General features: G+C 48.7%; 7 protein-coding genes across 7 annotated transcripts; 4 read left to right on the plus strand and 3 right to left on the minus strand.

Moving 5' to 3' along the window:
- Positions 1-12: 12 nt before the first annotated feature.
- K444DRAFT_637588 (uncharacterized protein) lies at positions 13-3,157 on the plus strand (the record flags this gene model as incomplete). Its single annotated transcript, XM_024884144.1, has 5 exons — positions 13-584; positions 631-1,039; positions 1,085-1,353; positions 1,400-1,905; positions 2,016-3,157. 5 exons carry the CDS (start codon positions 13-15, stop codon positions 3,155-3,157), a joined length of 2,898 nt encoding a protein of 965 aa, XP_024727087.1.
- Positions 3,158-5,443: 2,286 nt separating this feature from the next.
- Positions 5,444-7,613, minus strand: K444DRAFT_547318 (cytochrome P450; the record flags this gene model as incomplete). The annotated part of the gene is made up of 11 exons (XM_024876297.1): positions 5,444-5,685; positions 5,771-5,843; positions 5,905-5,983; positions 6,044-6,233; positions 6,293-6,404; positions 6,427-6,561; positions 6,614-6,771; positions 6,823-6,862; positions 6,911-7,049; positions 7,105-7,166; positions 7,215-7,613. The coding sequence occupies 11 exons, from the start codon at positions 7,611-7,613 to the stop codon at positions 5,444-5,446; spliced, it is 1,629 nt and encodes a 542-aa protein (XP_024727088.1).
- A 1,515-nt stretch (positions 7,614-9,128) lies between these two features.
- On the minus strand, positions 9,129-10,567 carry K444DRAFT_637590 (glycoside hydrolase family 76 protein; the record flags this gene model as incomplete). Its single annotated transcript, XM_024884145.1, has 2 exons — positions 9,129-10,432; positions 10,483-10,567. The coding sequence occupies 2 exons, from the start codon at positions 10,565-10,567 to the stop codon at positions 9,129-9,131; spliced, it is 1,389 nt and encodes a 462-aa protein (XP_024727089.1).
- Positions 10,568-11,554: 987 nt separating this feature from the next.
- K444DRAFT_621561 (P-loop containing nucleoside triphosphate hydrolase protein) lies at positions 11,555-13,507 on the plus strand. The gene is made up of 6 exons (XM_024881931.1): positions 11,555-11,634; positions 11,683-11,893; positions 11,941-11,993; positions 12,219-12,509; positions 12,557-12,888; positions 12,954-13,507. The coding sequence occupies exons 1-6, from the start codon at positions 11,577-11,579 to the stop codon at positions 13,359-13,361; spliced, it is 1,353 nt and encodes a 450-aa protein (XP_024727090.1). The 5' UTR covers positions 11,555-11,576; the 3' UTR covers positions 13,362-13,507.
- Positions 13,484-15,358, minus strand: K444DRAFT_709679 (FAD/NAD(P)-binding domain-containing protein; the record flags this gene model as incomplete). Its single annotated transcript, XM_024888207.1, has 4 exons — positions 13,484-13,632; positions 13,782-13,908; positions 14,071-14,892; positions 14,952-15,358. 4 exons carry the CDS (start codon positions 15,356-15,358, stop codon positions 13,558-13,560), a joined length of 1,431 nt encoding a protein of 476 aa, XP_024727091.1. The 3' UTR covers positions 13,484-13,557.
- Positions 15,359-17,224: 1,866 nt separating this feature from the next.
- K444DRAFT_669973 (uncharacterized protein) lies at positions 17,225-17,794 on the plus strand (the record flags this gene model as incomplete). Its single annotated transcript, XM_024887577.1, has 1 exon — positions 17,225-17,794. The coding sequence occupies one exon, from the start codon at positions 17,225-17,227 to the stop codon at positions 17,792-17,794; it is 570 nt and encodes a 189-aa protein (XP_024727092.1).
- Positions 17,795-18,611: 817 nt separating this feature from the next.
- Positions 18,612-21,211, plus strand: K444DRAFT_637594 (uncharacterized protein; the record flags this gene model as incomplete). Its single annotated transcript, XM_024884146.1, has 4 exons — positions 18,612-18,630; positions 18,945-19,442; positions 19,494-21,053; positions 21,105-21,211. The coding sequence occupies 4 exons, from the start codon at positions 18,612-18,614 to the stop codon at positions 21,209-21,211; spliced, it is 2,184 nt and encodes a 727-aa protein (XP_024727093.1).
- Between the last annotated feature and the right edge of the window lie 274 nt (positions 21,212-21,485).

The raw sequence follows: 21,485 nt of genomic DNA on the forward strand, positions 1-21,485 counted from the left end.
ACTTTGGGAAGGATGGACCAACCGAGTGTGGACAATGTCGCTACTCTAACGAAGAAAGTTTCTGCCTATTCCAGCCAACTTGCAGTGGTCTTCCACAGTCATGCGCTCTCTGCAGAGAAAATCCCGCGTGGGTTCGAGGGCGCAATTAACGTCCTCGATGCCACAGTCGTAACTCTGAATCAGGTCTTGAGCCTTCTCGCGTCCGAGGCTGAGGGCATTAGGGATGGGATCAACAAGAGGAACTTCAGTCACCGGGGCCTCGAATACGTTGAGCTTCTTGCAACGGAGTGTGCTACGACTCTGGCTAAGGTCGAGCCCATTATAGCAGACGCCTGCCTGAACGCTAAAGAACTTAAAGTAAAGCGCCGACGGGAGAGGAGGGAACTTGCGAAGAATGGCCCAGCTAAAGTCGATATTGCCGCTTTGAATCTTGACCAGAAGGCTTTCCTTGGCATTGTTGAAAATGCAAAATGGAGCCAGGCAACTGTGGAGATTGAGGGGTGTATGGAGAGACTTTATAATCTCCAGCTACACCTACTTCTTGTGTTCCAAGTTGTGACGGTAGGGGTCATGTCTACAGATGTGTAAGTCATTCAAGATCATTAGCTGCTCCTACTTACATAAACGAAGATCGTCTGGAAAAGTGGATGTGAAAAGCATTATTGCCTTTCATGATCGCATCTATCGCACCGCCGAGCTTGTCGGCATCGAGCTCCCCAAGGGTCGATCCAGATACAAACGTTCTGTTTCATCAAGTGAGAGCGATAGCCTCTTCGATTCAGACAGCAGTGATAGCGACTCCTCTAGCATGCAGTCTTTCAAGCGGCCAGACGGGACAAACAAAGCTGAAACGAAGGAGGCGTGTGCTACACGTCCTCTCCCGAGCCAGATGCGAGGCGGACCTCCGCCTCCGCCTCCTGCAAAATTGCCTTACAACATACCACGTCTTACACCACAATGGAACGTTCCAAGCACGGTAGTCCCGCCGCTCCCGCCCTCCCCTCCAACCGAGACTCTGGCAGGAATAACAGTCAATTCGGTTAGTTAGAGATTTAACATTTAATATGTCTTGCTGACTTGAAAGTTAAATCCTCCATCGTACTCGGAAAGCAAACCTGTGGCACCGGCTAGCAGCTCGATAACGTCTACGCTCCTAGGAACAGTGTCACAGATATCGAATATCCCCACTTCTGCCTCTGAGAAGTCAAATGTCAGTCAATCATCCGATTATCCGGCGGAGAAGGAGGAACCAAAAGACACTCCTGCTACTAAGGACGACGAAGAAGACGTGGTGACTACGAAGGTGAATCTCAAGCCTGCCGATGGCACCGCCTACGGCCGGGGAGAAACAGCGTAAGTCCTCCCAAAACCTAGCGCCAAGCGATCGTTAACATTTCAGACCCGTTGCTCTCGAGCCTCGTCTCTTCAAGTCAAACACTAATGGCCTTCGATTCAAATTCAAGAGCCTTTTCCGAAGCAACAAGTCTCTGGCCGATGAAATGAAGAAGGTCCTCGGTGACGCCGATTCAGCTCTTCTCGCAGTTGTCATTCACGCTGGCAATCTGAGACAAGTCCCGCATTCAGCTTTTCACTCACTAGAAGCAACTCATATGCGCACGATCATTTCTCAGATCAACAGTCAAGAATGGTACGATACTTTCACCAAAATGGATTCCGTAGAGCATGCAATGCTTTCGAGTCTCCTACGCCCATATTGGGTTAAAGGGGAGAGATATGAGAGAGAGCTCGTTGTGCTCAAGGTCGTCCACGAGAGGAAACACGCTTGGGCAGTGGTACTTCGTGATATTCTCTCGAAGATTCCTGTTATTCATACTAACAATAGCCGCGTCCTGCTTGCAATTGTACGGGAGAAACTGTTTGATGGCAAACCATGGCCTGTTTATAGTAAGCATAACTCTAGTTCTTTGGTTTGTTTAAGGCTTGCTATTCGATACCCTTTTGCATTTCATCCAACCTGGCTCCAAGTACTTATTCTAACGAACCAACTCGACTAGCTGCCCTGCCACTCGCTCCTCCCCCTCCACCACCGCCGCCTATGACTTGTTCTTTGTTCCCGCCATCGACTGTTGTACCGACTGTCAGGCCACCTCCGGGGCTTCCGTCTCCTCCTGTTAGAAGCACAAAGACTTCAGATCTTCGCGCACCACCGATGCCTCAGCCCCCCGTAGGTGGGGTTATTCCTGCATATGGAAATACAGCTCCTTCCCTAAGCAAGCATGATCTACCGCTAGGCACGGGTATTGAATCTATACGAATCAGCGATACAACACCTTTGACCGATTACGACGCAACGCTCGCTTTAACAACCTACGTTGAATATACACTCCGCGTGACTGATTCTCTCAATCCAACTCTTGCGCGGTCTTGGTCCCGCGTTACCGTTACTCAGGAAAGCGCAGAGCGCCAGCTCATTATTCAACGAATGCAGACGTTCCAGCGCGCCGGAGGCAATGTTCTCGAGGTTAGCCTCCGTCTGACCGAGCAGCAAAGCAGCCAAGTCACTCGTCTAATGGACGAACTTAAGGCAGGCGAACGGGATGCAAGATTCGAATGGTGCTGGGTTGAACTCAGTCTCTACAATGGCTTAGGCGAAATCACAGACTTCACCTCGAACGGGGGGTTCCCGAAGGTCGCAGCGGCCACAATGATGCATCTGATCGCCAAACGCATGCCGAAAGCACATTGCAAGCCGATGGATCTGTATAATTCGCTCATGCGGCCTCCTCCCCCACCAGTGCCAGTTGTAAACCAGGCGCCAATCCAGATTTTCGAGGTTCCGCCGCGCCCAAGAAGCCGGTCTAGGAGCCGCCGACGCAGAGATGACTTCTACAGCACTGATAGCAGCTTTAGAAGTAGCATTTCGAGCGATGACAGCAGCGTCGGGTATGTGAGAAGAAAGTTGAGGAAAAACAAAGTCAGGAAGATGGATAAGGCGAGGTGGAGAGGGTCTGATTATTCTAGCGATTCGGAGGACGAAAGCAACGATGGGGATGTTATCAAGATCAACTTGGAGCTGAAAAGAGGTGATGATGTGGTTCAGTCACTGTTGAATCTCTGGACGCCTCAGATTGAAGGAAGGGGGAAGGGAAAGGAGAAGGCAAAGGTGCGGAAGACTGCCTTTGGGATGATTGGTTAGGTTGCGAGGCGAAAGTGAAGGTGTGCCAAGGTGAGTCCGCGAACTAAGGATCGAGTAATGACCTTTACGACTTATGAACACTCCGAAGTGTGCTTCTAGGCATGATTCCAAGCAAGGGACGTTCGAGTGGCGACATCTCGAAGCAATTTGCTTTTACATCTACGTTTTCCTTTTATCTCTACGGCCTTATTTCATTTCCCTCTTCACTTTGTTATATCAGATACTTAGCTTCTTCGATTAACGAATTATGAACCTATCCTTGCACTATTCTTTCCATCTTCCAACTGTGTTCATTAAAACGTATTTCACTCTTGACCTGAGTAGGAGACCTGAAAGAGGAAGGGAGGGGAACTTTTTGCACCTTGCTGAATGTGGACTAGACCCATCATCAACTCCTCAAGTCTTCTACATTGCCCCTAACATATCCCAAGCACTGGGTCTTTTGATATAAATACGGCTATGTGCACTTGTATCTCAGGATTGCAACTCCTCAGAAACAGTTTGCACACATTCGAGGGATTTCGCTTCCTGGCTTGTACCCCCTCCCACGCGGATTTGATCCTTATAATTGGCATCAGCCTCAAAATTTTCTGCTCTGGCTATGCAGGAAGTACTCAGCAACCACCGTCAACCATCGTTCTTTTCTCTGGCATTCAACTACACGTAACAGCAGTTCATCTCATCCTCCAGACGAATTTTGTTATCAGCAAATCCTTGCACAAGACATCCTAACAGCAGCATGAACTCAAAGACAATTTACAATGCGATCGTACTTATGCTGCTGACCGCGAGGTAGGTTTTAGCCCCAGGAATGAGTTTTCTACATGCCGCCGTTATACTCACCCCTCAAAATTGAAGTGCAGAAGGTGTACCCGTCCGTTGTTTAGAAGTCGAAAGGTCATCTTTTATACTTATTTTTTGCCGACCTTTAGGTGGGAGAAATGTAGGCATCCGGTGTCAGCAGCCAAAAGGTCAACATTTAAAATCTGTTTTCGCTGACCTTTAGGATATGAAAGTCAAGCGCCCATTGTTCAACAGCCGAAAGAACATTCTCTATGGAAGTTCTTTGCCGACCCAGCGACCTTCAGGAAATCAATCATAGGTATCCCTTGTAAGCAGCCTGAATGCCATGTTTCATAGCTGATTTTTACTTACCACCAAGATGTGGAAGTACAAGCGTCCGTTATGCAGCAGTCAAAAGGCTATCTTTCATAATAGTTTGTTGCTGAACTTCAGCACAGTTAGTGGTCATTAACTTGTCACTACTCCTTTGATTATCTCACCTCAATGTTGAGCAACGGAGGTCCAACATCTATGGGAGCATGGTGCTTGCTAGCGGGGTTGGTAGTAATGAACGTCCAGGGCAGTGTGCTAGCATTGGTCCTGGCTAGACTGATGTTCACCGTTCTAACTTGATCTTAATGGATTGGTAGCTGGCCAGCATTGAAATTCACCGTCACCAATGTGAACTCCACAGATCCCCAAGTGAAGCAGCTAGTTTAGTTGATCTTAAGAACTTTGATATGTGTGCCACGATTATTTTGGAAAGCTGCGGAACATGTATACTTTGCCCGCCCTGAACATTCCAATTTCATGTGGGACAGCGAAGCATTTGCCAAGGGCAAAGTTAGTGAATCAAGCATAGTGAATCGCAGAAGTCTAATTTGTGAACTATGATTGCCCTGTCCCGACTCCCCAAGTCTACTTGAAACCACAAACGAGTGACCGCTACTCAAGCTCTTCTCTTTTAAATATCATGCTGATCCTTCTTTAAGTACTTTCACGCTGTCACCAAGCTTGGCTTTTCGGTACAGTACAAGTGCATCCAAACATACTCTCTTCATCGTTGCATGGCTCCTGCTACTCTGGGAAGGTACCTGCTTCCAAAATAGGAACTTCGCCACACTTGCAATATGACTTCCATGGTTCATCCTATGGTTCAGGAGCACGCTTGTAGTGACAGCGGCAGGGATAAAGGGCTGTCCCAAGGGGAAAAAGAGTGGACGAGAACGCAACATGATAATAGTAGGGTCGTCCCGCGTCCGGGCAAGTCCTGTTGTCGGGTTTACAGTAGCGTCTGAGCCCATGTTGGACATAAGTCGACCCATAGACATAGAGGATATGGATGCTTCAAGTTACGTGTTACCGCCGAGAAGGCGAATACGATGCATCGAAGCGCCAAGGACATAAAGTATTATGGTGAGGGTAAACGAGTGCCAGTGGCATTTGAGTATTGAGGGTGGCAGAGTTATTAAAACAAATTCCAACCATGCCACGCCTCGTAGCTCAATCCCTCTCCTTATTCTCCCTCTCCCACTCCCTCTCCACATCCGCAACTCTCTCCTTACTCCTAGACACCAAACAAACAGGCAAATTCTCTCCCAGATTTCCAGGCATAAACCCCGCATACGTCTTCGGATCAAGTGTTCCTTTGCCTCGAACGCTAGGTTTGAGGATCACGTCAAAAGCCCAGAGGATCCGCATGATTGCTACGGCGAGCGAGCGCTCTGCTATATGTATCCCAGGACCTGATGGGCAACGCTTAGACGATGTCACAGTGGAAGAAAGGGGCGAGAATGTTGGGGAAAGAAATTCAAGGTGGCTGGAACGTACAGATTCGTCTCCCTGCGCCGAAAGCGAAATGATCTCGCAACGAAGGGTCGGGGGAGTTGGTGCTTTGCTGGGTCTGTAAATTTCAACTTCAGTTGAGAGATTCATTAACCATAAGAGAGAGAGGTTTGACGAACCGTTGAATGATCATTCACCCAACGCTCGGGGCGGAATTCATCGGGGTCATAATGTCGATTTGGGTCATGTTGAATGGCCCTAAAAATTTGTGAGTCGAGTGTTTTTGTTCCCGAGTGAAGCCATTTGAGATAGACCTACCAACCATTGAGGTGCAACCGCGCACCTTTGGGGATTCGGAGGCCCTCATACTCGAGATCTCTTGTCGTTGTGTGGGGATGGCCTAGGGCTACGGGAGGCTGCCATCGCCACACCTCTTTCATGAGGCAGCCGACGATGGGGATATCCTTCAGGTCGTCCCAGGTAGGGATCCGATTGCCAACAATGAAATCTGAGAAACAGGAGATTTGTTAGCTAATGATTTCTCATGGGGAAAGGGCAGCAGAGTACCTATTTCTTTCTGAGCTTTCACCTGTACTTCGGGATACAGCATCATGGCTTCTAGGAATGTCCATGTCGATATACGGCTATTTTCAGATATTTGATTAGAAACTATTTTTGGCTTGGAGGGAGAAGTAACGCACTGTATCAGCAGCTCCGATAATCAGCTGCAAGCTCAAGAACGCTGCCTCATCATCACAAGAAATACCACACCTCTTCTCATCATTAAGAATATGTCTTAAGAATGCAGGATGATCGAAAGGGAGCATTTGGGTTTTCTGAGATGAAGTTAAAGAACAGCACAGAGAACTGGGAATAGTCGATCCTTACAACCATGCGAGTCCTCGCCCATTGTACATCGTCTTTGAAGTACGCCCTTGCTCGCCGCTCCCACGGCTTCAGCCACAGTGGCAAACTGTTCATCCATGGCATGATGTCAACTAGATGAGTACCGGGAAGTGTACCTTCAATCTGACGCTTTCCGGAATCTGAAATGTCAGTTAATGATTCGTGGCACTACTATGGGCATCAGGACGCACTGTGGATGTACTCGATAGCTGGATCTTCTAAAGAGGGAACCTAAGTCTAATTAGCTTGTTGGTTTTCTCACATAGGATAGAATCTCACATCGAAACCAAAAGTCTGCTTAGCAAAGTTACTGTATGTGTAGCGTCCGATCTGGGTCCAGAGATCTTGCTTGTCAGTGCCTGCAGTGGGGTCATGGATGACCTCGTCTAAAAATTTCGAAGTTTCGTAGTAGAGCATGCTGCGATTCTTCAGCTTTCCTTTGCTTCAGCCTTCAATGCTTATAGGGTACTCACGGAAGTGCGGCATCAGCCATTGTTGGACTTGCCATTTCTGAATGTATGAGTTTGCGTGGCAGCTACACCTTCTCAGTCGGGAATGGAGATCCTGGGGCTGGAGCACTTACCTTCCATCTGGGATCACTGGCATTCAGAAGCAACACGTTCCACTGATTACAGAGAAGCTCGTTGCTCACAATCCATCTCGGTCTCTGTGATGTCTGCGCGGAGGCTTTGTCCATCAGCGCCTTCACAGCTCGATCTGAGTTAATGTAGTATTCGGTGACAGGCCCAATTTGGACTCTGAAAACTTCTCCATACTCCTTTGCCCATTTTTGGAGAAGTAAATGCATAGCATTACCATTGGCTGCTGAGACGAATTCAATTGTGTTGCCGATGATTGGAAGACCTTTTGGCTTTGGAGGCAGTGGGAGCTGTCCTCTGGTTCTGATAAACTTCACCAAGGATACCACGCATAATATCGAGCCCACTACCAACAGAGCTCTCCATCCCTTCTCTGCTAACATATCGAACATGTTGGGCTACCCTTTGCCTCGTGAACCTGGAGGACCAGGACCTAACGAACTTCGTTGACGATGAATTGAAGGTGCCCTCAAATTGGTGATTTCGATATTCTAAAGAATGATAGTGATATCAGCTTTGAGACAATGGCCCTACAAAAATCCCGGCAAGCAAACACCGAAGGCCGAAGGCCAAGGAGAGATCTTCTGGAATCTGGGGCCACCGATGCGGGGTGCGGGCAGCTGCACCTTAGGGAGTGCCGAGTCCCTTTGCCGACCAGCTAAGCGTCCACATTCCCGTCCACCTATGTTCCAGAATGAGGTTTGAGAAGCAGCTCAATGCTGGGAAAGTGACCCTCCATAGCCTAATACGAAAGATACGAGAACTAGTGAGCACGGTCGGGGAGTTATTGAATCCGGAGTCCGAGAGTTACCCAAGGCTTGCTTCAAGGCCCGTTACCCCTTTTAACATAAGCGAGGGTTAGGTCACGGGACTTTTTTCCAACTCCTGAGTTAGTAACATCGCAATTTCCCTACCTTAAAAGCATTCCAAGCCTCCTCGCTCAGCTCGAACTCCCCACTAACAGCATTTCCAGTCAACTCAGCCAAGTCCTACGACATTTCAGGCACGCAATTAGCACTCCTGCTTCCTTTCAACTCGTTCTGATCTCCATTCCTAACTCTCTCAGTGAACCACAGTTCTGGGAACAAGGAAACAACATCTGCGGAAGCCTGCAAAGTGCACTTCATCTATTCTCTGTGCGAATCGTCCTTCTTTCAGCAATACCAGATGACTAAACATAAGAATTTGACAATGGCATGTCAGCTGACTGAATTATCTCTTAAGGGCCATGCTTTGAATTACAACTTCCGCTCAACATTAAAGTCACCTAATACAAGGACACGATTGAGTCTCGTCTCCAGCTCAAAGGACTATGTCTAAGTCTACTTGCCCAGCTGATACCACACCAGGCCCCCATATAGGACTGGTTCTGCGTCTTTTTTGTGGTAACAAGAGAACCATTTCGCGCTATCGCTTTTGGAAAGTTATAGGACTTAGAGTTAATGAGGAGGGATAACTTCTGGGAAAATAAAGTCTCAAACATGAATGAGTAGGGTTCGCAACTTGCGGGTAGTGGTCCAACCATTCCCTTGTTAGTCAACTGGTCCTTTGTAGGCGGAGAGCCACTCTACTGGGAACATTCTGGCGCAAAAGCCCTGAGAACAGTTGAACATTGAAAAATAAAGAGATCCAACACGCCCATTCTAGTGAGACTTCCCATGGAAAATGCTCCAAAAATACTCGAACATCGAAAAGCAGCTACACTGGAAAGAGGGCCAGATTTTGAAATCAATTCGTCTACCCCCATACTGATCTAATGCAGATCTATGGGCATCTATGCCATCCATATGCGATTCCGTGTATCATGTATCGTGTACCCATCCCAATGCCCCAGATCCCAAAACGCCATTCTAATGCACTTAAGATCGTGACCTCATCTAAGACATTACCGAAAGAATCTAAAGCCTGGAGGGGCTCAATCCCACATTCATAAAAACCACAAGGGCTGCCAGACACAATGACCAGGTGAAGCTACCGACTGTCATCGAAGACCCAGCACTATTCGCAGGCGTCTTCGCAAGTGTCTTTGTCTGCGTCGATACAGGTGCCGAACTCGTGGTCACAACATTCATCAAATGAACCTGGCTACTATGCAATGGAGGCACACTGCCACCGATGAGCAGCCCCTGGATAGTCTCCAACGCGCTCATTTGCTGTCCCACACCAAACTTGCCATCGTACCCACCGACATACCATTTCTGGCCACACGTGGTATTCTGTGCGCCTCCTGAGCATGCAATCGCTGCAGCCCGAGCAGATGGAGTGAGGAGGGCGGTAACAACATTTCTGGTGAATGGAGCCAGGACAGTGGTGTCCCACATGAAGCGAGAGAGGTAGCCTTTGAAGGAGAATTGATCGTTGTCGCATGTGTTGACTGTTTCGCAGGCTGGCTCATACATGATGTTTGAAGCGTTGTCGTAGGGCGTGAAGAAATTTGCTGTTGCGCTCAAGAAACCCTCTGTGCGCTCTGCCCATAAAGCTGAGCCATTCGTGTAATTGTATAGAACGGCGGCCCCATAGAGTGCGATTCCTGCGTTGTACGTCCATATAATCTGATCCTGGTCGGAACAATTCCTCAGTTCATCGGCGCCGTCGAAGATATGGTATCCCGGGTCAATGAGCCCCACGTTTTTCATCCAGTCATAGGTCCTGTTAGCCCACTCGATGTAGGTCTGATTTCCCGTAAACCTGGCCAAACGAGCTGATAATTGGAAGAAGGCCCCGTTCGATACCGAGTTCTTGTAATTGTAACCGTTGTTGAAAGGGAATATCTGCCATTTCAAACCCCCATTGCAAGCAGATGTATCCCAGCGTCGAACTTGCGTATTCCACAAGTTCTCCGTCAACTGCACCCACGAGTAATTCCCAACTGTAGGTTGTGGAAGGTCCTTTTCGGCTGCAGACATGGTAGCAAATCCCCAAAATGCCTGATCATCGTTTCCTTCGTCCTTTTGATGCCATGGAACCATGTAGTCGTAAAGAGGACCAACTTGCGAGAGCAGGGCTTGAGTCGTTACATTGTTGTACGAAGAATCGGAGGTGTAGTGGTAGTAATCCAACATTGCTCCCCACATAGCTCCAGCTTCCCACCAGTAGTATGGGCTAGGTAGAACACCAATAGTGGTCTCTGTATTTGTGATGTTGCCAGTGTAATAAGTCATCAATCCGTGTGCGATCGTGCTGGCAGCATTTTTGATAGAAGCTACACGTTCTTATCAGCTTTGATTCTTCAATTGGGAGCTTAATCCATACCTTTGTCGCTGACATTGAGGGAAATCCCCGCAGCTAGATGCGCCGCCAATGCCACCAGGGCAGATGCCTTCATCAAGTTCCTCATATTGCCGTTATGTTATCGTAGCTTGTTCATGGTAACGAACGTCCTTTGAGATGGTGAGGTTTTGTGGGGATGCGGAGTAATTAAAGTGAATATTCGTCCGGTGTTTTCCCCACGAGCAATTCTAGAGCTCTCCAAACCGGGGTCAATGAGATACCGTCACCCACAAACTTGTTTCGACAGGCTGCGAATCAGCATGCGTTTGCAGCAATCGGCTAGCAGATCTAGAACAAGGGCGCTCCAATGAGGTTCGTACTGCGGATGAGGCGCCGCATCCCAGTTCGTCGGATGTTTCAAGGCCTGGTGGAGGATTTGATAGACAGGGTTATGAAACAACGCTCTTGTTGTTTGTTCCTGACGATCTGTAAAGGAGAAAAGGGGAAGATTCTAAAGTGAGGGAAGAAAAGGACGAACGAACGAACGAACGAACGAACACAGAGCGACGTGATGGGCTTATCTGTTGTGCTTCCCGATGCTCGCCGTTTGCAAGACACTATTAGCGAGGTGTGTTCTGCGACTCTGCTGGCGTAAAATCGTTGGCGCTTTCCTAATTGACCACGTACTAGGATAATTCGACAGGGTTGTCAAGAACAGCCTGCTTGTGTTCTCGTCAAGAAGCTCAATACGGGACCGCTCTAGACCAGCAAGCCAGTCCCTTCCTGTGAGAATGCTGCTGCATTGTCATGAATTTGATATGAGACTGGCCTTTCAGGGCAGTGTCCGCAGAAGGAGGCGGCAATAAAGCTATTGACAAGCATGTTAAAGTCGCCGTAACACGATCGTGAACGATGGCTGAATCTCAATGACCATTGCCAGCTCCGAATGAGAAGAATCCGGAAACTTTAGAAGAAGGATGGAAATAGAGAAGCAGAGTTGTGGAAAGAAAGAAACGAAACGAAGATTCAGTGTTGCGGATGTCATCACGTGATCACGCTCCTCGAACCCCTACGCGCCTGAACTTCACCTGCTTCCCAACCAGCGTTGAGACCAGCCACAACCATGTCCATCCATCATGGATTACAACTCGATCCATGGTCCCGGGATATCTAACTTCTCATCCTCGTCTCCTCGTGAGTAATCTCCCGAGAGCCGTTCACATCTCAACTGACATTCGCCAGATCGCATGCCCACGGTCTCAGCAGCACAGGCCCTGCAAGATCTCAAATCGTCACACACGCGATGTATTTCCACGGGCCTGGACCTTCTCGACGCTTTTCTGCAGAATAGAGAGTCAGTTTCTTCAGATGTGGAGCCTCTGTATGGGGGCGTATCACGAAGAAAAGTTACGGAAGTTTATGGACCACCTGGGATTGGCAAGACCGCTCTTGGGTGAGTGTTGTCAACAGATTTTCATTTAATTTGCTAAGCAGATACAGGATGCAATTAGCTGCCAGTGCTTTACATGCGGGTGAGGGCGTCATATGGGTAGGTCAGTTAGCTCCAACTTTCCTGCTAATCTTCAATTGTCGAAAAGGTCATCTCAACCCGCCCCTATGGAGAGTCTCCATTCCTTGCTTACCCCCGAAGTTCTCCTTGAAGCCCTTTAGAGGGTTGAAATGAATTGTCTTTACTTGCCGCCATTCTCCCTCTGATTAGAGTCGTCTAATGTGTTTTCTCTTGCTTTTCGTTCCACGTCCATACTAACACATCGAAGATGCATCGCATCCAGTATCAGGATCACGTCTATCACAGATCTTGACCTCATTCAAACCCAGCCTGCCTCAATCATCCACTCAAGAAGCTAGGACTCTACCAGATCTGCTCGAGACTTTCACTCATTTCTCAACTCCCACCCTCGCCCACCTCATCGCTCTCCTCTCCCACCCAACTCAACACTTCCCACCACAAAACATAAGTCTGATCATAATCGACTCATTCTCGACACTAATCAGTAGTGCATTCCCTCGGACAGCCGATGCTACTGGCACTCCGAGAAAGCCCGGAGGTAAGTCCCACTTCGCTCACTCTCGCCTTCCCACTCACAGAAAGCAGCACCCAACCCATCAGCCCGCAAATTCCCAATCCTCCAATATCTAATCACCACCCTCCAAAAGCTCGCCGCAACCCGCAACATAGCCATCGTTGTCTTCTCTCAATGCGTAACAAAGATGCGACCCGGCACAGGCGCAGTCCTCGTCCCAGCCATCAACACCATGGCATGGGAGCAAGGGCTCGGCTGTCGGGTTGCTCTGTTCAGAGACTGGGACTGGGATGACGAGGAAGGGCGCCTTGTAGATGATGTCCGATTAGCGCAAATTATAAAAGCAGAGGGCATCGCTGTGCCAGAGGGAAGAGCGAGGTTGGCTGGGTTTAGCATTGCTGATGTATGTCACGTGTTCACCTCCCCTTAATCCTCAATCCCGAAGATTCATACCTGATATCCATCCAGGACGGTCTCACACTTCTCACCTTCCCCACACTACCAACTCTCACCTCGCCCCATGCTCCAGCACCGCTCATACCCAGTACCACAACGACGCCCACTCTCCCTCTCCCCCTGAAACGCAAGCTCTCAGCCACCGACCTCGAGATCCCAGACAGCGAAGGAGAAGGCGACGAGGATTACGGGTGGGCCGAAGAAGATGAAGAGGATGTGCCTCCGCCCCCTCCCCAGTGGCAGGGGAGTGAGGATCACTTGGCGCCTGGTGAGGGCGGCGAGCTCGAGGCTGAGGAAATTGATGTGGAGTTGAATTTTGAGGATGAATTAGTGGAGGGAGGGGGGAATGGTGAGCAGAAAGAGAGATCTGGGATTGGAAGGACGGAGATCGAGGACAGCGAGGATGAACTCGCATTATGATACACGAAAATCAACGACTTCGCACATTCCCTTCTTTTGCTTATTGTAAACACATTTCCCGCCTTAGATCTTTAAGTCTCCTGGCTTAAATTATATTATGTATTTATCCCTATCTTGATCTGTATCTGTTTCATTTTGATCAACCTTCAAGCTAAGCCAATCAAGTGAGAGAGTCATCCTTATTTCCGAACCCATTCTACACAGCCGCAGTAATATTAGACAGAAAGCCCTCCGTAAACCTCCAAATCAAACTCGAATCATGTGCATGCCACTATCAAAGAGTCAGCATTTCCTATCTCGGAACCTCTTCTGCAAATCGAGGAACGACAATCTCCTGCTCAATATGTCGAAACTACGCGTTCCCAAAGTATGATCAAATCCGAACAGACAGATGACTCAAGGGAATTCAATCTGACTTACCGCCGCACCTGTCCACCACGTCCTCTTCTCCCCTTGCAGCGAGTAAAGATCCGCATAAAACCCATTCTTAATAGCCTTCGCATCAACCCTTAGCTCAAACGGCCGATGATTACTCTTTACAGCATACCTAATGATCTCAGTCAGTACCGCCAAATTAGGAAGAAATGCATTTCCTCTCCCAGCTATGTTTCGGGAATTCTTTCCTCCTCTAAAGGCATGACCCGAGGAGTTGAAATCGCCCCACAAAAACATCTAGAGAGGTAGTTCGGGCTCAAAGAAGTTCACTTACACTGGCTCGCTTACCCCCTTCCCTTCAACTTGGACGTTCTTGATCTGCTCCACAACCAAATTCGCGATCTCATCCCCCACCGTCGCCGTCGTACTAACATACGTCACAGCCACCAACCCACTGACGCCCGTCTGGTCAACCGCATAAACATTCGGCGGAAGCGGCAAACTGAAATTCGCACCTGGTGAAACATTACTCAAGGTAACGGTGTCCGGGATCCCTGTACCTCTCAGCAACGCAGTGAAGTACTCGCTGTATGTGAACTGGCTGAACAGCCGATTTTCCTGGTGCGTGCTATCGAAGACTTTCATATTTTGCACTGTAGGAGGGATAGCGACGATCAGCTGCGACGATTTTATCAGTGTCGTTTTGGAGCCTTGCTTGATGACTGTTTGCACATAGTCGTTCGTTCGCTTTACGGCTAGGATTGTGCTATTGTACAGCACGTTCGACCCTAGGACCCTTTCCGCGGAAAGGTAGAGAAGACTATTGTCGTGCAGAGCGGTAGCCAAGAACCCCTCTTGCAGGCTTTGCAGGGAGCTGAGACCGAGGTATTTCATGATGTAGATGGTGGGTGTAGCGAGCAGGTCTCCGATACCTTGGCACCAGATCCAGGCGAAAGGGACCAATGGTTGGAGAGAGTATTTTGTGACGAATTGCCCAAATGGAAGGAGGAGGTCGGAGGGCACGGGAGAGGGGAGGTCGAAACCGAGGTCGAGATATGGATATTGGAATAGTTGTGCAGCGTATGCGCCGAGCGCGGCAGTGAAGTTGGGAAAGACATAGCTTGGGTCTGGTAGCCCGGTCAGGAAGTCGACATATCTAGAAAGGAAGCAGAGTTAGTGAGTTTGAAATAAGGAGGTGTGAAGGGAAGTACGTACGAGGTTATTACACTTGTGTTGGGGTTAGGGCCAGCTTGAACAGTTGTCAAAGCTACGCCGAGGCGAGCAAAGTAGTCGGTTACAACGGTGAAGTTGTGGAAGAATTGTACGCCCACTTCGATTGGAGTGCCAGTTCCTGGATCGATGTAGGTTTCGGTGTTACCTCCCAGGCGGCCTGCTGCCTCTACCACTGCTACACTTTTCCCTAGATCATTGAGGCGGATTGCGGAGTAGGTCCCGCCTGAGCCTCCCCCAAGAATGGTAACATCTCGAGTTATAACTTCGTCGACGTTGTATTTATTGCCGTTAACGGTGTAAGAGGTCGAGGCTGAAGCGACGGGAAGAAGGCTTACAAGAATGGCGAGGAAGGAAAACATAGTCCCAGAATCGGTGGTGGACGAACGCATGATTTTCGGGAACAACGCAAATCCTCGAGACGCTCTTCGGCTTGAGATTTAAAGAACTTAAATCAAAGAAACACTGGGGCTGGAATACTAACTTTAGTTTATATAGCTTGGGGAACGAGAAAATAACTGGAGAAATCAAGCAAGCTCAGCTGACGTTAGGTAAATTACTGTACTTGTCAGACGTCTTTGAAGAGCATAAGACGTTCTATTGCAATTCCAAAATGACGGACTACCTCTTGGTGAACCTACCCACCCTTGGCCGGGTTCCATGCCAGCTCTTCCCCCGGGGTCTGCATGGGAAAACACCGCAATTTGGAATAACTCAGCTTGGCTTGGCGCATCAAGAACCGCCAAACCGGTTCACAGCACCTTCCTCTGACAACCACACAGGTGTGGTTATCACGTTCCGGCTGGTCAGCATCCCATGAGCTTCTCATTGGAGGGGAAACGCCACACGGGTCGCTGGAGCGCGTCAACATGATGTCGGGATGGACCAAAACTTTATTAAAGAGACGATTAATTGGGGTGGTTGGGAACCTTGATTCTTCGACTCTGACCGAGGGCCGGGAAGCCCCCTAATATAACTACAAAAAATCTGCTGGTCTCCGACCCCCTTAGCTACCTTAGGCACCTTAAGCTTGGCACCTTTCAACACACCACCTCCTGCTTGCTGTTGGAATGGACATTTATTGACAATAGCAGCTGGCCCTTCAAGTCAAGGACTTGGGGGCATATATGTACATGGTAGCGTTATTTGTCAGGTGACGCATAACAAATCAGCTGACGTGCAGAAATGAGAAATTGGTAAGCTGACGTTGGCCTCACTTTCATTAGCCCTCTCTATTTCTCAATGGAGCATGTATACAAATCCCAGTGCAATCTCCAATGGTCCTCTATAAAGAGAGACGCAAAGTAACGCGCGCCCTCTTGCTTTGACGGTATACCGGAAGGTACCAGTACGGATTGCCGGAAGTGTAGGACCAACGTGGTAAGCTTACCGTCACCGAGGGGACTGATGCCCTCTGGCCCGGTAAGATGAGGTGTCTCGTCGTATTGTGGACACCGTGGCGTCTTTGTAGAAGATGCCCTGTGGAAGAGATATATCTCGTTGTATCGTAAATACTATAGGGTTTATAGCATTGTAAAGCAATTGCCCTCTTGATTCGTTGGCCAGTAGCTGTTGTGGAAGCGTGAAACGTGGGAATCGAGTATGGTGAACAAATGCAAATGCCTCTCGATTTGTCGGCCAGTGGCTGTGTGGAAGCATGAAACGTGGAAGTCGAGTATGGTGTATAATCATTGAATGCCTCGTGAAGTGAGGACTAAGAACAGTGATAATTTAACGTGCAGCTTGGGTACACGGAGACAGCTATGCCAATAGTAAGCGCAAACCGGAGCTCATAACCTTTTGGAATGGATATTTATTGACAATAGCAGCTGGCCCTTCAAATCAAGGACTTGGGGGCATATATGTACACTTGCGCCACTTGCAGCTACGAGGGTTGGAGATGAAACTGTCTTCGGATAAAAGGCCGCAACCGACTGCAATTCTGCGAGGGGTTATCGTGCCCGTCCCTTCCACTGGATGGGAGTCGGACGTGCAAATACAGTCTACCGGGGTGAATCTTGAGTCTCCAACTCGGAGAAGAATGGTAAAATGTGTCCTTGATCTACAACATGTGCCAATGATGTAGTGTCTTCCGACTTACTCGACAAGAATAACATAACTCATTTATGATCACAATCAAGATACTTCGAAGCTATCACTATAAAGAAGAATATTCAAACCCACCATGATGCTGCAGATTTCCAAGAGGAAGAGCCTACTCCGATTGGCTGGCTCGAAGAGTAATTTGAATTCTCAGTATGGCGTGGAAGCGACTGTTGCCCCTCATTCAAAAGGAGATAGCGATTCTACGAGAACTCAGCCACCAGCATATCATCAAAGTCATATGCACTTACGAGACGACAGTTACACCGCGCCAATTCCGCATTCTTCTTTTCCCTGTTAGGGAAGAGGATCTTCTCCACTATATGGAACGAGTCGGCGAGAATCATTTCCCTAAGAAAGGGATCACAATCCTGAAGAAGTGGATAATCTGTCTCGCATCCGCCATGGAAAATATTCATGGCCGAAGAGTCGAGGATTTGCATGACTTCCGGAGTGAGCCAGGCCCCGATGAACTAGAACGAATGACCTTGTGCTATTATGCTACCGCATACAAATTGAGGAATTGGTTTGCCACAAAGAAAGGCAAAGAAGATAAAAACATATATTCTTTAATGCCTTGTGTGGTGAGTAGTGATCGGAACGATGACCTACCGCAGGATTTGTCAAGGATGGCTGTCTGCCAGACACCGATCTGTCCTCGCCGTGCCAATGCTTTCAGGATGAGTGGGAGCCTCATGGGGCGGAAATACGGCTCGTGGATATGAGACTACACCTTCCAATCGACTTCAATTACTTTAGGAATGACTTAGTCGCAAGCTTTCTGCAGGCCGAAAACAAGTTGCTAAAAGTGATGGAAGAATGGAAGAACAAGCTACCCCTGCCTTGTTCCATCTCGACGCCAACTTCCCTGGAACGCTTTCTAAATCAAGGATGGATAGACATGAATGAGCTGGCCATTCCTCAAAAAGCTCAATGGGAAGTTTCGTGGACTTGTGGAGTGTCCTCGAGCTTTCTGCTGGACCAGTGGGCTTGACTAGGGTAAGGTGCGTTCACACGCGCTTTTCTTAGGCCTGCTTCTTGATGGGCGCGCACCACCAATGTCAGGGTCTGCCATATTGTTAGGTCAAACGAGAACCACTCGTCACTCTGCGGTGTTGAAGATATTCTAGCGGATATAATGTTGGAACAAGAGGAGGAGATGAATGTTGTGAGCTCTGGTCTGAAGCCGTGAAGCCAATTTACCCCTGACCCTGGAACACTCAACGAATTCACGTGACATTGCATAAAAAGGTTCCGTACTAAACTCGTAAGCTGGATAAGATGAAAGGCATCAGAGTAGAATAACAGTGTAGAAAGTGATTCAAGAAACGCATTACAACTTGCATTAAATAATAGAAAGCGATGCTGAAGTTCTAGGCTTCGTTTCCTTGAAATTCCGAGCCCGCTAATTTAGCTTCGCGCTAAGTTACCCTTGCTCCTGACTTTCCCACCGCCCTCGGCGGTGAACACCTTCTGCCAGATCAATTCCTCGACATCAACCTCGACAAATTCACTGCTCTGCCGTGAGCACATCACGTCAAGATGGGTCGCAGACCAAATGGTATGTTTTGATCGTTTTCTCACTGTGTATGTTCTCGATTTGTCAGTAGCACCGTTTTGGGTGGCAATCCGTCACTTCCTGGGAAGTCAGTCTTATACACCGCCTACTCCCCGCCTTTGTTATCAACATTCTGCCTGATCTATGGCATCAAGTTGCTTCTTGTATTCATCTGCTGCCTTATTGGATGACGAGGTGTATTAAACACATTGTCTCCAAAATTGTGTCGCGTTCGAGTACAGCGAAGGACAAGACGGCGCGTCAACAGGATCGCGTCAGTTTTCCTCTTGAAGGCCAATGCTAATACATTTCTACAGCGTTGATTCTTCAACACTTCACTCGTGGCGCAAAACTCAACGACTCCAGCAACCGCTACGAGCACACCTGCAAGTCCTGCGGAGAACGATTCCCCAAAGGTCGAATCGATAGTCTCACTACGCATCTCGTCAAGAAATGCCCAAGAATCAGCACTCCTGATCGTCGAAAGGCGCTTCTCGAGCTAAACAATATTCCTGATCATGCTGATCATGTGCGTGCCCGAGGAGGACCGGCCCAGATGAATGGCCCGGCGGCAATGGATTGGTCCCGTACAGAAGACACCAACAACACGAACTCCGACTTCAGTGGCCTGCACGCCCTAGTGGAAGCCACGCAATTCGATATCCTCCAGAAGCATGATGATCGGGCACTCAATAATAGCGGTGCTGGACGTGGCAGCAGTGCGTCTGATCCAGCGCGCTTAGACATCCAGGAACTTTATACCTCCGATAATCCACCCGTTAGCTATGAGCAACGTGTTCAGAGGGACAAGAAAGGTGAGTTGTCTTTTACCCTTTTCTCTCAACACTCCATACTGACCTTGGCAGTTCTTCACAATGAAACCAGACGCGAGAGTGAGGCGTCTCTGCAAGCAGCAACCTTCGTTCATTACGCGTCCGGATCTCGTGATGTTTCTCCTTCTTTGGCAATTTCTGCGTCCAACATGGCGGCGGTTGCAACAGCAGCGGCTCGTTACATTCCTCCTATGGTCGATCCGCAACTGTTTCGGGACGATGTCAACGAAACCCATCAAGACGGCATGACTCCAAAGGACGAGCATGAATCGTATGCGGCAGCCAATCCAAACACAGGCTACTTTCAAGACCCTGCAGAGCACCAATCTAACTTGATCATGATGGACAGCATTCCTGCTAGCCACTTGTATCCTTTTGAACCCGAACACTCTGAACGTGCATACGAGTCCCCGGAGGCGTCCACTCATACCCGAGGACCTCAGCCCATCATTATGCAGCAGCCTATGAATATGATTGCAGAGTATGGCAATGGTCGAAAAGCGAGCAAGCCAAAAGTTCGTGGTCGATTCCAGAATGATCGCCGCAAGGAAGTTCAGAGGGTACGAAAATTGGGCGCTTGCCTTCGATGCAGAATGCTCAAAAAGCCGTGCGGTGAAGGAACGCCTTGTGCAACTTGCGTCAATGTCTCGAGTGCCCGTGTGTGGACCTTGCCCTGCACTCGTGTCAACATTGGAGAAGTTCTTGAGATGTTTTCTGCCGGCTTGCACGCTACTCTCTCCCAACACGCGGTCCTCGAAGCTCGGAATAGATGTGGATTTCGCGACACTCCGCATTTGATTGATGCCTCGCACTTCCCGGACACGAAGATATTCGCTACGTTCAATGCAAACCACGGTCAAGAGGTCTTGGCTGCAGATATCATTGACCCTGGCCTTAGCGATGGCAGTCCCAGCAGCGTTCGTCGCTTGTTCGAAGATGACCTTCAACCCAAGTTGGAGAAATATGCCGAGAACATGCTGACGACTTTCGTCTCACGAGAGCCTTCTCACTTCATGAACGTCACCCTTGACACGGCGCTGCAACGCTCGGGTCAGAACGAAGCTCTTACTAAAGCTTTGCATCTCTGGGTCATGGTCAATATTCTGGTTGATTCTAGCAGAGGTTGGGTCCTCGTGGAGAGACTCGATGAACAAGGCATTGCCGGAGTAGGCAACGCCATTGACAAAAATGCAGGAGATCACACGTATGAGGATCTCTGTGGACAACTGAATGCTGCAGCAGAGAAGCAGGCTGCACAAATGTTCTACAAAGTCGTTAAGGACTTTGAGATTGGATTGATCGCACGTTCGAAGACCCCACGCTTTGATTTCTTTCTGGTCGCCATTATCATCTTGAGCTGCGTGGAGAAGACCATGTGGCTTTTCAAGTCCTGGGGCCAAGCAGAATTCCAAGACAGATATCCATTGCCGAAGACAACAGAGGAATACCTTGGTCAGGGAGAACAGCTTGCCGAGATGATTTACATGATGTTGCAGGTTCGAAACATGGTGCCGAATCGCCAGGTCAAGTCCAATGGTATTTCTGACGGAGACCAAGATTCTGTGGAATGGTTTGACCGCGTGCATCTCAGCTGTAAGTCCATGAAAAGGCCAAGTTGCTGCAATGTCACTAACATTATGATAGCCACGGATATTAGCATCCCGAAAGACGTATTTGAGCCAGACAATTGCCGCTGCTTTGAGTTGAGACTCACAGCACGACTCCTGGCTCCACCTATGACTCAAGCATAATTCTCACGTGTCGCTCTTGTCCAATTCGGCATCTTCTTTCAAAAACGAATAGTGTTTGTGGCCCACCTGATATTTGACATTGCAAAACTTACGGGGTTTCTTCTGCGCATTATTCCGGCAGTCAATTGTGGTTATGGAACGAACGGATGGCGGAGTTCTGCTTTTACTAAGGAGTTTATGGCCATGATTTGCATGATATGGGGTGGTTGTATGTCTGAGCACCTGTTTGCTTTTCTTCACGACGCACGACACACACGCATACCTAGCCGCACAC

Source organism: Hyaloscypha bicolor (genome assembly GCF_002865645.1).
Source record: "Hyaloscypha bicolor E unplaced genomic scaffold K444scaffold_183, whole genome shotgun sequence".
Lineage (NCBI taxonomy): Eukaryota > Fungi > Ascomycota > Leotiomycetes > Helotiales > Hyaloscyphaceae > Hyaloscypha > Hyaloscypha bicolor.

Excerpts from the sequence above, each read along its gene's own strand:
- K444DRAFT_621561 (XM_024881931.1), top strand. The coding sequence starts at position 11,577 with ATGGATTACAACTCGATCCATGGTCCCGGGATATCTAACTTCTCATCC. Across the intron at positions 11,994-12,218 it reads TGAGGGCGTCATATGGGTAG|ATGCATCGCATCCAGTATCA; the intron begins GTCAGTTAGCTC and ends AACACATCGAAG. Across the intron at positions 12,510-12,556 it reads CACTCCGAGAAAGCCCGGAG|CACCCAACCCATCAGCCCGC; the intron begins GTAAGTCCCACT and ends CACAGAAAGCAG.